The 13,782-nt window shown below is 37.6% G+C and overlaps 1 protein-coding gene across 1 annotated transcript in view; it reads left to right on the top strand.

Annotated features, from left to right (window-relative positions):
* The first annotated feature begins 10,122 nt into the window (after nucleotides 1–10,122).
* Nucleotides 10,123–13,782, top strand: part of SPATA13 (spermatogenesis associated 13) — a 164,348-nt gene continuing 160,688 nt past the window's right edge. Inside the window, exon 1 of the mRNA XM_068671741.1 lies at nucleotides 10,123–10,338. Coding sequence (XP_068527842.1) covers nucleotides 10,315–10,338 — 24 coding nt within the window. The 5' untranslated portion in view covers nucleotides 10,123–10,314. The remainder of the gene's footprint in view (nucleotides 10,339–13,782) is intronic.

The raw sequence follows: 13,782 nt of genomic DNA, 5'->3' as shown, positions 1-13,782 counted from the left end.
GACATCTGGAAGTAGGTCAGGTGAATCCCACCATAACCATCAAATGGGGATATGTTTCTCTTTTGAGAACAGCAGTTAGCAAAGGCATGAGGCTGAGGTGCTGCCTTCCTGTCTTCTCTTGGATGCTTACTTTTGGCTTTAATGAAACACTGAAGTTTTACTTGTTACTGGGGTACTCTTAGTTCTTTACAAAATCAATATATTGCTGTCTTGCTTATGGAAAAATAGAAAATCCATTTGTTGAAGAGCTTGGCATTTATATTGTGATCATCTTTCTTTTAATAAAAATGGTTTCCCTTTAACTCATGTCTCAGAGATTTTTTATTTTTTTTTCTCTATTTATTTAAACTGCAGCTGCTCTTTAGAGTCAACATCTAATGGTTTTAATCTAAAATATCACTCTATTGACCTATAGCAGCTGTTTGTACTTTGGGAGCAGGATAGAAAAGGAATATTAAAGGATTGCTGTGGGAATTCATATTTTTATGATCAAAGACACCTTCATCTGCCAAAGAAGTAACAGAATCAATATAATCCTCATTATTTGCCACAACAAAGGATCCTAAAAATAATTATTTTATTTTTAAACAACAGCAACAACAAAAACCTGTAATTGTCAGAGGTTTGGTATTCTGATGCTTATTAATGAGAATTCTGGAAAACACAGTCTTGCCTGGGTTGTTTTGAATCTTGGAGTTCTGATTAAATTTTAATTTTATTACAGGAGAAGATGAAAAAATGGCTATAGCAGTCAAAAGGTCATTTCTGCAATACTATCAAAGCAGGAAATAACATTTACGCTAATGCCCATAAGAGATGTTCTTACAAGGTTCAGAAAAATAGCATGTTAACTATTAATTAATATTGCCATGGTAGGAAGAGACATGCCAGAAACAGCAATAACAATAATTACTTCTAACTGTATTCCTGAGAAACCTAGCTATTTAAAAGATTGTTTGATGGAAAGTATGTGGGTCAAGACCTGTCATCTGTCAAAAAATATTCATTTTATATCATTTTTGGGGAAAAAAATCATAGAAAGCTTAATACCACAAGTAGCTCAAAATCAGAATTTTTTTCTTTTTTCTTGAGAATGTATTAATTTTGATAAATTGGGTGGGAACTACTTGATTGTGGTAAAAGATTTTTGAAAATAATTAAGCATTCTGCAGTTTAGACATTAAAATACCTAGCCAGGGAATGTTTTTTATTTATTTATATATATATATATTAAAAAATTTTTTTTTGCTTTCTTTTATCTTTACTTCCTTGCTGACAAAGAAGTAGTGTGGGGGCTCTGTGAAAGGCTATGGAAATTTCTAGGAGATATCTTGTTTTGCCCTCAGCTCTTGGGAAGAAGGAACCTGTCTATGTATTTTGGTTTTGAAGACTTTGTGACAATCATCATTAGGAATAAAATCAAATTAATGATGTCTGGAACTAAAAACACTAGAAATCTAAAAGCTAGGACTCTAGGAGGTACAGGTCATATTTTTTTAGAAAGTTATACTGTAGAAGGTATTTCCTATATTAACATGATGCCAAACTACTTCTGGGCAATCTGGAGCTGAATGTCAAGGCACTGGGGGAGCTGGGGGCTCCTCATGGCAGCAGGGCAGTCAAGGCCAGCCCCATTCCTTGGCATCAGCACCTCCCTAGGGATGGGGATGGGACATGGGCTTGGTTCAGTGGGACCCATGGTCAGGCAGGGCAGGGCTGTGGGGAGCCACAGCCCAGTCCTGCTGTGGCCTCTTTGGGGCAGGGGCTGACTGCCCTGGTCCTAAAATGGAGTGCTGAGCTTTGGGCAGGTTGGTGGAAGCCCAGATGAAACCTGGCAGGGCTTATTGATGCCCTGAGGTCCCCTGACACTTTAATAAAATGCTAGAGTGAAGCAAGGAATCAGTCATAAATAACAGCAGTTCTGGGTGGTGCTTGGTATGCTTTTAATTTTAATCATGTGGGTTTTCAACACTGTGTTGTTGGAAGCATGGCATCTGTTTGTTTGTTTTTGTAGTGTGTAGACAATAACAAGGGTGAAAAGGAATGTTGTTTATGAAGAACTCCATTAATTAAGTCTATTAATCTCAACACTAGAAAAATACCACAGCGTGCTGGGAGGGAGAAGGAGGAGAGCGCCCGGCACCTCCTTTGTGTGGGCATGGCTGGTGCAGGAGCAGAGCTCTGCACATCTCAGCAGTGCTTGCAGACCTGCCTGCAATACAAGGGGTAAAAACAGAGCTTTCAGAACAGCAGGCTTCCAAAAATGTATGTGCTTAGATGTTTTTGCACACAAACACAGATGAAAAAAAAGTGGTGGCCTTTTTTTTTTTTTTTTTTTTTTTAAAGGAGTAACCTACCATAAAATTTCTGTAAAACAATGAGCATAAAGTATTTTAGAAATAGTTCCATTGCACTATTCTTGTTGCCATTGCTCAGGTGGAATGTCTGCTGCACAAGTAGCAAATACGTCCCAGTGTCTGTGAATATATATGTGATGGGTAACTGAGATTCAAAGCCTTATTTTGATTCAAAAGAAGGTCAAAATTGCACCAAATACTGAACATTACATTTTGCTGTTATTTAAGTTTTCTGGCATGCAATATACGCAATGATATATACGTAAGAATATGTATAATTATTTTACTCGGAACCAGTAAACTTCTGCTTTGTCCATATGGCTGAGCTGCTGAAAAGAGGACTACTCCCAGAAAACGTGTAATTACTATTGAGTTGTAAAGCTGAACGCTGTTCTGCTTAGTTGTAGGTTTTACCATCTCTTGACTATCTTTATACTTTTTATACAAACGCTGGAAAGATCAGGGAAAGAAGTTGTGTTTTTAAAATATATAGATCTGTATTCCATTTCACTTGGTGTGATATTAGTGCTTCTGCCTCAATGAGATGCTCTTAGTGTGAGAGACAGGTGGAGAGTAAATGGGATAGAAGAGATTTAGAAGTGTTTAATGCATATCTACTGCTATTTGCTTGGAAAAGATGATGACGTTACATTGCATGCTAATTCTTTTTGCAAAGCCAATAAAAGTGTAGTTTTTTCTTACTGAAACTGACTTAGGAGACTAGAAGTGTAGACTGTTGTGAGTTTTGTTTTGTTGTTTGTCTGTTTTTAACTGATATCACATAAAACCCTAGGTTGTTGTGGCCTTATTTTTCTCCACATTTAAGTGCAGGGATAGCAAGCTTTAAGGGCAAGAAGTGAAGGATTACTCAGGAGGGTGCTGGTACAGACACTTCCATTTGGGAGTATGATTTGATGAAGAATGGAGTAAAGCAGAGGAAGATGAGCAGTGGTAAGTAATCATCATTTCTGTATGGATAAAAGTGAGAATTTCCTTGGTGAACTAAAAATGTTCTAAGAGAACATCAGCTTTTGAAATGGGCTTTATTTAGTTAAGATTGGTTGACACAGTATTTGTCTTCTGCTGTAAATATTTGGGAATAAAGGAACAATGACACGCTGGTCAGATTAGAATCTCACAAGGAAGTTCTGACTTCTGTGAAGCTGTTTGTAAAACTCCTCTTGACTATAATGACAACAAAGATCTGCTTTCAATTTATGTTGAATAAAACAATGACATTTGCATACATAATCTGGTAGAGAGAACAAGAGAAATAAGGAATTAAGGTGTCAGATTTGTGTCTTGTGCAACTATCTGAAAACCATGATAGGACAGGAAAAATTCATCCTTGACTGGAATTAAGAAACATGATTAGATATTATATTCTCAAAATTCTGCTGATTTGCCTAGGACAGGTTTTAGGCAGCCCAAGAGGCAATCATAAAATTAGCATTTTGCACCTACTGCTGGCAGGGATTGAAGCTACTCTTGCACAGATACAGTGTTCAGAAATGATAAACCATAATGCCTCAGAGGTCACAGTAGGCAATGATGTTAATTTATGTCTCAGGTTATATTCTGACATTCTACTTAATCAGGGTGAGTTTTATTTAGCTCTATTGACAACTGACCTGCTTTTTGTGTGTTTGTGTGTATTCTATACCCCCACAAAAGCAGATGGCTTAATGCACAGACGCTCATGGGCAGCAAAGAAGAATTAACTTTATCTGACTAAATGTTTTCAGAGAACACCTGACTTGTCAGCTATTGCTTAGTGTATCAAAACCAAAGGTATGATGTGCTTTCTGAAGAAAGAATTCAATAATAACTTTGCAGCCCTCATATACTAACTGTGCATATGATTTCATGTGTTTTGGAAAGGGCTATCAGTTAATTCTCATGCTCATCTAAATGTATTTAAAAATCCTTACTCTGTACTCTCTTTCTCTCCCTTTTTAAATAACGTCAATTTAACTTTGCAAACCACTTGTGAAACTGGTTTAATACTGATCATTGAGAAAAAGAAAAAAAAAAAGGCATATTTCTTCTAATATGCCCAAAATGCAAGTAGTTATTTGATATTGGAAGCTGGCCAGTTTGTTTAATTTAATACAGTGATTCATTCCCACTTCCTCAGCAAGTCTGGTGCTTGTACTATCCAAAACAATTCCAACATTTAAATCATTTGCTGTATTTGTGTTGGGTTTTTGTTTTGTTGGTGGTTTCATTTATTTATTTATTTTTTCTCCAGTTAATGGTTCTAAATATTTGATGTTCAGCTAGAGTTTAATAATTAGAAAATATAATGGCTGCTAAATTAGCTTTTGCAGCTTTTAGGTCAGGAGACTGACGTATTTCACAGCCTGTCTGGCTGAAATCACTTTCAGCTAATTGAAGATTTTCTCACTCCATTTAGCTGTTAAACCCTGACATATGGGCTTCTGATCAGTTTTTGTATTCAAACAGATCCTCAGAGGAAATTAATACTGAAAATACTATTAAAACAAAAAAATCTGGATCAAATGAAGTTAAGACAACTTAATGTTCACATTGGTGATGCAGAAACTGTCCTCCGCTCATTAGGAGAAGAGGGTTCAGTGGATGTGAGCTGCCCACACTGGCTAGCGACCTGCTAGGAAGGAACACTTCTCAGAGGTAAATAGTGCAGTAGTGGAACAACAGTTAATCAGCCCTTGGATAACGGGATCTCTGTAGTTGCCAAAATGCGCTTTGCTAGGATGTTACTGCTCAGTAGTTGCTGAAATACTCCTGAGGTAGCAATTTGAAACATGATGCTTATAATAAACTGGAGTTTGTTTTGTGAATGTCGTTGTTCTTGTTGTTTTTAATGTTTTGCTATCATGTAGATAGTTTCAGAAGATTAAAATAATATGCGCATCACTAGAAAGAATGTCATGGATTATGAATGATGAATTAACTATACTAGAACCAAAATTCTCTTATAGCATCTGTGTCAGAAAATCTTAATGACTATTTTGAGCATTAAAAACATGAGGACATTCTAACATCCAGATTCTGACTATATTTTAAAGAAGGAACCTTGCTGCAATCCAACAGGTTGTTCCCTTGAAGGCTTATTTGTTTAACAAACGTTACATAAAAATATGGCAGGACAGAGCCAGAAGGGTTTGACAAGAATTGATGATATGTATTTGTACTGGCCTTGTGTAGCTAGCTACCTGGCTTCAGTTGGATTGCAGTCTCTTGAACTAACTTTCTTTTTTGTGCTGCAGAAATCTTGTCTTTTGTTTTTAATTATTTTTTATTATTGGTAAGAGCAATGCTTACTTTCTCACTCATCTGAAATAAATTTACTTCTGCGACGATGTTTTCAGTTCATCAGTTAGACTGGAAAATTTATCACTCTTTAGATGGAGAATTGTAGAACTTGAATGATTTAAATGCTTGTTTTGGTGCTGTAGGTTTTGTTTGTTTTAAAAAAAGGAATTGCAAAAAATGAATTGTAGCAGTAGAGCCAACTGAGACCTCACTTGACTTGTCTTATTCTCATATTTTCTTTATTCTCTTTCTCTAAAACCAGGGATGAAAAAACTGTTCTTTGAGCAGACAAAATTACAGGAAAGGAGGTTGCCTAACATTAGCAACCCTATTAAGGGACTGAATTTCATTAGCCTGTGTTGTGTATTCCTCAATAAAATGAAATATATTTCTGTGTTCACTGTCTTACAGAGAAGATGTATATCTTGGGGAAAAACTCACTTTTAATTTACTTTTTTAAAAACAAATGGCTGTGAAGATACTGAAATACTATCAGTAACATGTCCCATTCATCAAATTCCCACTCCAGAATAAGATTTATTATGTTAGTTGCTTTTGATTGAAATCACACCTTCTTTTAAAAAATGTTTAATAAAATATTTCCTGCTACTTGAAAGTAAAGAGATCCTGTGTGTGTTCCATCTGCTATTATATCCATATATAAAAATGACAGTCACTAAGTACACTGTGTCAGTGGTGTGGGAGATGGCACTAGAAGTGATTTAAATTTAATGAATTTGACAAATGGTAAATTTCTAAGAAAAGAACAGCTTTGGTATCAGAAAGTGCAAACTGGTATGAAACTTTTAAAAACAAAACAAAAACTTTTAATGACAAAAAAAAATTAATAACATTGATTTTTCTCACATACAAGGCTTGTTTTTGAGTATTGTCTAAGAGGGATCTTTTCAGCAAGCTCGATAGTACAAGTCTCTGCAGAAGACTGATGGTGTGAGATGTCTCCTGGGCTCTGTAGTGGTTTGTGATGAACCATTTAGGAGTGAATGTTAATAATGTTTTTGTTACCTTCTGGCATATTTTGACATACTGTCCGCATACTCCCAAAATTGAGTTAATCATCTGCAATGGGTTTAATCATCCGAAAGTTAATTAAGATCTCTCTAGTCATGCATATATTGTATGTTTTCTCTGGACTTTCTTTACTTCTAGAGATAGGCCAAAAGTACTTAATGGATAATTTTTAGGATCCTGTAATATAGAGCAGTTGTTTATATCCTATCTACATATTGTGTATATAAAAGTTATAAGCAACATTTTCATGCTGCAAAAGACTTCTGAAATAATCCTACACTGGATAACTACACAGCATATGAACTCAGGTAACTGTTTTTCTTGGAAAGGAGAAGTGTATTGTGCATAGCCAGCAGCAGATGTGTCAACATCACAGAGATTTTACAAATAGAAATGTAGGCAAGTAGGAAAGCTTGTGGGTGGCATCCCTGCCCATGGGAGGTTCGACTAGATAATCCTTAAGGTCTCTTTCGACCCAAGTTGCTCTGCGATTCTTTGAAAGCTGGGTAACTCGAGGAACAGTAGGAAATGGAGAAAGTCTGCTAGGATATCCTCAATGGCTTTGAGGATTTGAATGATGCCAAAAATTTGAACTTGCAACCTTAAATCTATACTTGGAAGAAAAAAAAAAAAAAAAAAAAACAAAACAGAAATTTCCCTGATTCCTGTGACAAGCTATACAGGAATATGAAAATATTCATATATATATATACATATATATATATATATGAAAAACATATAGTAGAATGAAACAGGAAGTGGAAGATCTGAGAGAAGAGGACTTTATCTAGTTGTTAGAATTATCCTTTCTTTTCTTGTTGCTTTGTGTGTTCTCAAATCCAGTTTTTTCCATCTCACCAGTAAAGGGGGCTGTGTGAACACAGGAGAGAGTGTCCTTGCCTCTAGTTCAATAACAAAAGCATGTTCCTGGGGGACAGATGGTTCACTAAAACTAAATTTCAAGCCTATTTCCCCCCAAAAAGTGCTGCTGGAAATTCTTAACAAGAGGTCTTGTGATTTTTTCCTAACCTCAGTTTGAAACACAACCAAACCAGCAGCAGGCATCCTGCACAGGAGCTCGCTGACGTGGTGGCTGACATCTGGCAGGCACTGAAGAACTGGAAACAGGCTCCTAGGGCAGGAAGTATCGTATGATATCACTTCTAGTTGTCAGCTTCACTTCTCATTCCTATGGTTAAAAAGTATCATTTCAGCCATTTCAAGGAGTGCAGTCAAGTGTGGAGAACTTCTGTAGGATAAAGGATACCGACGTGAAGACTAGCCATTGATGCTCATGTTGAAACATCTCCCAACGGTGTTAATCAGAGAGTCCTTAACTCTAAGCAGCCTGGAAAGTTTGCAGCCCTGTAATGAACAGAAATCACTTAGTGGGTTATTGTTTTATTTTACAGAGAGCTAAGACAAAAAGAGGTTTTTTTAGGCTCCTGATTTAGACAACTTGAAATCGAATCTGTCTTAACCTGAACTCTCAGAACTATTAATTCGAGACAAACTGTGCCATATAATTATGTTGGTTATCCCCCGTGATACAACATTGTCTGCTGAAGACACACATCATGTGAGTATAGCTCTTTCAAGCAATTATGGCCTGCATTGAAAATTATTGAAGCTTAACTAATTATCTTACTGAAACTCAAAAGGATAGAGCTCCTCCTCCACCTCTAAATTCCTTTTGTTCCTAGTGAATTTATGGGCACTTGAATCGATGGGAGTTTTGCTACTGATTTCTGCAGATCCAGAGAACTACCGTGACTTGTTACTTATTGCCTTCTTCCACTTTCGTTTGGTCAATAAAACATATTTTGTAGTAATTCCTAGGTAAGGCAATGAAATCCGTGACTTACATTTCTTCTCTGAGTGTCACGGGAGGTATTTTTGTGTATATATTACATATCTTAGCATTATTGGTTTTGATGTTAATGCTTTTATTTGAATTTCAAGGCAGGTAAAAAAAAACTCATAAAGAGTGGCCTTTTTGCTCTACTTATTTTAGGCAGAGTGGAAGTCCAGTGGTGGTACTTTCACTCAGAGTCTAGCATATGCTTGTTTTTCTGCTCCATGCTTGTGTACATTAAATAAATTTCATTTAGAAATGATCAGGTGCAAAACTGACTCCTGAAAGCAAAATAGAATTTTTTGCAAGTCTTGTAAAAATATCATATTAGTGGTTGGGATAATTTTATTTAAATGTATTGGGTTTATCACAGACAGTGAGTACACAGTACGCTAATTATACATTGAATATTCCTCCTCTTGTTTCAGCAAAAATAAGGCTTTGTGTCATCTTTAAGCACTCAGCATCAGTGTCTGAGAGATGATGGAATATTCTTTTCCATAAATACTTGAGAATTAAGTGATCATTCCAATCTGCCTGTTCACAACTCATCTGTTCTTGACTATCTGTCCAGATATGAAGATTTAAACATTTTTAGCAAACTACTGACCACAAGCAATTCTCAAATTGTGTGTTCAGCTGTATTATTTAATAACTTATTAGATCACTTTGTGGATATTTTTGTAATGGAGGGAAAAAAAAAAAAAGAAGGAAAATTGGAAAAGTAAAGTTTATTTTTACTTGACTAAAATATGATTTTTCTTTCCTCAAAGGTTTTAAATGCCTAACACTAAAGTAATGAGTGCTGATAGAAGCTATTATTCTCTTATGAAAGAAAACAGAAGTACGATCCCTACAGATAGCTACACGTGGGTGCTATCATCTCCAAAGCAATCATTTCTTGACTGGCCTGAAACACATTTCATTTGCTCCTGTGTTACCACCAGAGTAATTTTCCATGCTGTGAGCCCCTCTGAGTCATACCACTTTGTGCACACAGCTTTCATTGTGTTAATGTTTTCTTTCTTCATTTTGGTTTTGTATCATCCACTGGTGGTCTCCTGAACGGAGGCCTTAAATCTGTTATACCTGCAAAACCTGCTGTATCGCATACTGTGGAGATAGCCTTCAGCGCTAGGGATTTCTAACTCAGTCCCTAGCACCTTGGCTAAAATGAAATAGAAAATTGTCAAGCAATAATAAACTTTAGCTTCAGTAGAATTTATAATTAGTTTAACAAAACTAATTTTGTGGGCATCCTGGAAAACAGCTTGTCTTTTAAAAGATGGGTCTTTCTGTGTGTCACCTTGGGAAATATGCCCATCAGTGCCAAGCGCTTGATGATGTACTGCACCAGAAAAGTCCTGGTGTGCTTATTTGACACACTTATCAGCTGTGGACCGCCTGCTCAACTTGTTACATAAATGTTCTCTTTGGCAGAGAGCATCAAGGTCAACCCGAGCCGTATCAGCAGTGTGATGTGAGTAGATGTGACCAGTGCTTGTATGACATTTGGTACCGGGCCCCTGCTCCTTTCCCCCACCCCACCCCCACACGTGGCACAACAGATTATTACTTTCCAGAGTAAAATCCATCGAAACAACAGGAACGTGCACTGGCTCTGTCACATTACCTAGAAATGGTACCTTGTGTCAGTAAAGAAGCCTGCAGGACGCTGTGCAGATAGTCAGCGCGTCCTGCCTCCAGGCGTTCTGCTGTTATAAAAAGAATTTATAAAAGAAGGAGGATGGTGTTTATTCTGCAGCACACATGCCTTGTACATCACAGACAAATGTAAGTTGCTAAAGGCTGAAGCAAGAGATATGGGAATTCACAGGATTAATCTTGTTAACATTTTTAAATAGCATCCTTTAAACCTGTTTGCATTTTTCTATCTTCCCCTCCCCCTCATGTGACAAAAGGTTTTTTTGTATCAGAAAAGCTCACAAGTGTGTTCTTTAACTTCTTTAAAGACTAATAGGACAACTGCATGTTTGCTTGGGTCTGGTGCCTGTCAGGTCAGCTTCAGGACTACTGGAGGATCAGATCACTGTTGCTACAGTGACCATCGTTCCTTCAGCTCATCGGTGGCTGACTTTGTATGGCGTGTATAGAAATTTACCTCCTCCTTACTCCAGCAGGAAATCTGAATCTGGGATCATTAGATAATGCTACGTACAGGCTTTCTGTATCTCAAAAAGAGCTCTTCTCCCACATGTTACTGACTGCACTGACACCGGCATCCCATCTCACTGTGTGCTAACACTCGGATGGAAGAAGGTCATGCCCTACAATGGAGCTTTCCACCACTTCTGTGTCCAGCCTTGGATGTATGGATCTTATGTCCCAAGATGTGATGCTATACTTCATCCAGAGGGCCAAATGAGGATTGTAGGAGAGAAATGAAACAAGAACTGAGTAGTGGAATTAATTCACACAGTTAATTGTTTTTAATTAAGGAAGGAAGGAAGAAAGAAAGGAAGAAAGAAAGATCCAGCAAAGAGCAAGAAGTATTTTGCAAAAAGCCACAGTTTGATCTCTTAATCCTGATCCTTCAGATAGAGGTGAAAAATGCCTCCAGAAATTAGCCTGGGAACTAAAAATCATGGATACAGTAGAAAAACTGGTTGGCAGTGTTTTCTCTACACCATATCCTCTTTTAAGAACTCACTGTTCTGTAGGCAGTAATTACGGATTTCTGGTCCCACAGTGTCTCAAACATTATCACCTCTATTTCTGCTAACATTTTCTTATGCTCCCTTGGTATCAACTGTCCTTTTCCTTGAAAGGGACTAATTCAATTAAATTAAAATCAGAGCGGTGATTCATGCTCTCAGTTTACCTTGGAGATTTAGAGCTGAAAAAGAGCTTACGTGCTTGAAAGCCCATATTTTTTTCCAGCTCTATCAATCAAAGATACCTTTGTAAACATTGTCTTGTTTAAATCCTTGGATCATTGCAAGCTACAGCAACATTGCATTACAAATACAAAGCATCACTGGAGATTTAGATTTTATGCAATCTGAGATTACTGAGAATCCACTTGTGCTGTGTTTCATTAGCTTTATTTTTACTCAAAAATAAACAGGAATAAGTTTTATGTGGACCTGATATAGCTGATAGGAGGTTGCAGAGGGGGTGGCAGCATGTCTGGCTTGTGGTGAGCTAGCCTTAATTATTCAAACAGCAGTCACTGCTCTCTCCCTCCTCCTTTGCCCTCCCTTTGGCTGTACTATTTCCATTGTTTATCGGCATCTGTTACTGCCAACGTCTGCCTGCGACTGGTACAGATAAGCTGGGCTGCCGGATCCCAGGCAGGGAGCCATAGATAGGGAGAGAAGAGCAGCTCTGTTATTGTCCATTTACTAGAAATTAATTATCATGATATAAAAGAAAAAAAACTGCTCAGCAGCTTTATTCGTCAGTAATTTATCTGATAGCTGTAATCTAAAGATATTGAAATTGCAGTGAAATAATAACTTCTGAATATCTATATTTGTAATACTGAACCTTGTAGGAGCTTTTCCAAGTCCTAAGTGGTAGAGAAATATGTTACTAGAGTCAAAATCATTGAAATTGTAAATACGAAGTGTCAGAGTAGCTAGGATTTTACACTGTTTGTTCAGCCTTTCCCTGAACTGAAGAAAGGAGTGCTGAATTTTGATATATAGAATCACCTTTGTGCTTTCTCCATTAAAACTCCAAGGAGTATTCCATATTTCTAGGTTATTTTCTTAATTTTTCCTTTGTGAGGGAAAAAATTACATATTTTTTACAATGCTGAGTTAAAGCCTGGGGATAAAAATCCTGCTGTGTTTCATTAAGGGATTATTTTAGGTTGTATGTATATGACAGTAAACCTGAGAAACACTATTCATAACTAATCTTTTATTGGTCTGATGGCAACGTCTGTGTTAGGGAATGAAATGGGGTCAGGAAGCACTCTTTGGAGTGTATTTCTTGGTTTGTGTTCCTACGGGGAAGTTCACTAACCCTCTCTCCCAAAACCAGATGCCTTCTTCCACAGTGCTTATTGGGCTTTATTCCTGTGCTGTCTCTACCTTGGTGTGATGTATGAAACTGGTGGCTGGTTTAGGCCAATATCATGCCACAGAGTACATAAATGAACAGCGTGCTTACAGGGTGATCACATGACATCCTGAACCTGTGCCTTGGCCTTGTTTTGCCTGCTGGTGTAGATGCTACCTGCTGTGCTAGGTGTTACAGATACGCAGAACAGAATGATAGTCCTGAAAACTTACCTCTAACACAGAAGAGAAACAGCAGACAGAAACAGCTTTACACGGAGCTACTGAAGCAGTATTGGGCAATAAGAGCCGCAGCAATTTCACCATACAGGGATTAGTAGGGTTCAGTTCAGAAATGGAGACATCTGCATTGTGGGCCACTACATCTGTATGGATCATCCTGAACTCCATTGTTGTGAATGAAGAGACAAAGGAACTTCCTTCTCTTGTAAAGGGAACCCAAGTGACTACCTGGGCTCCATGGTCTGCAGAAATGTTTTGCCAGAAGCCATTTCTTTATTTATTAGAATTTGAGTCTGCAAAGTGCTTAGATGAAGAAGTGTTTTCTCTAAATACAGTTGTAATCAGGGTACTCATGGGCAGCTCTTACTCCCAGAACAGTATGTGCATGAAGAAAAACAGAAAGCATTTTAGCTCCATGCTCCAAACACATTCTTTGCAAGTAATGAAAATGTAGGTGCATATTAAGAATTAGTTTGGAAAAAAACATCTGGAGGTGTCCCTCCAACCATCTGTCCAAAGCAAAGCTAATTTCAAAGTTAAATCAGCTTGCAAAGTGCTTTTTCCTGTAGTCAGGCTTTTAAAAACTTCAAGTGTGGAGGCTGCTTGACAATTCTGTGCAACCTGTAAGAGTGTGCAACCACTCTCATACGGGATTTTTTTCTCTAACACAACAGGAATTTGCCTTGCTATGCTCTCAGCCTCATCATATGTTACGTCTACAGTCTGCAATCATCAGGGTGTTCCTGCTCTGGACACTCTCCAGTTCTCCCAACATCTCTCTTTTACTGGGGAGTCTAAAACTGGACACAGTACTCCATGTGTCCTCAGGAGTGATGAGCAGGGGGAGTGATCATGTCCCTTCACATGCTGGTTATGCCACTGCTAGTGCACTGTGCCATGTAATTATCATAGGAATAAGTAACATGGATTTTCAAAGGTCATTTTAATCAGCATGTTAAGCTTCCTG

This window comes from Anas acuta, chromosome 1, assembly GCF_963932015.1.
Source record: "Anas acuta chromosome 1, bAnaAcu1.1, whole genome shotgun sequence".
NCBI classification, from domain to species: Eukaryota; Metazoa; Chordata; class Aves; order Anseriformes; family Anatidae; genus Anas; species Anas acuta.
This window is presented reverse-complemented; position numbering and strand designations above follow the sequence as displayed.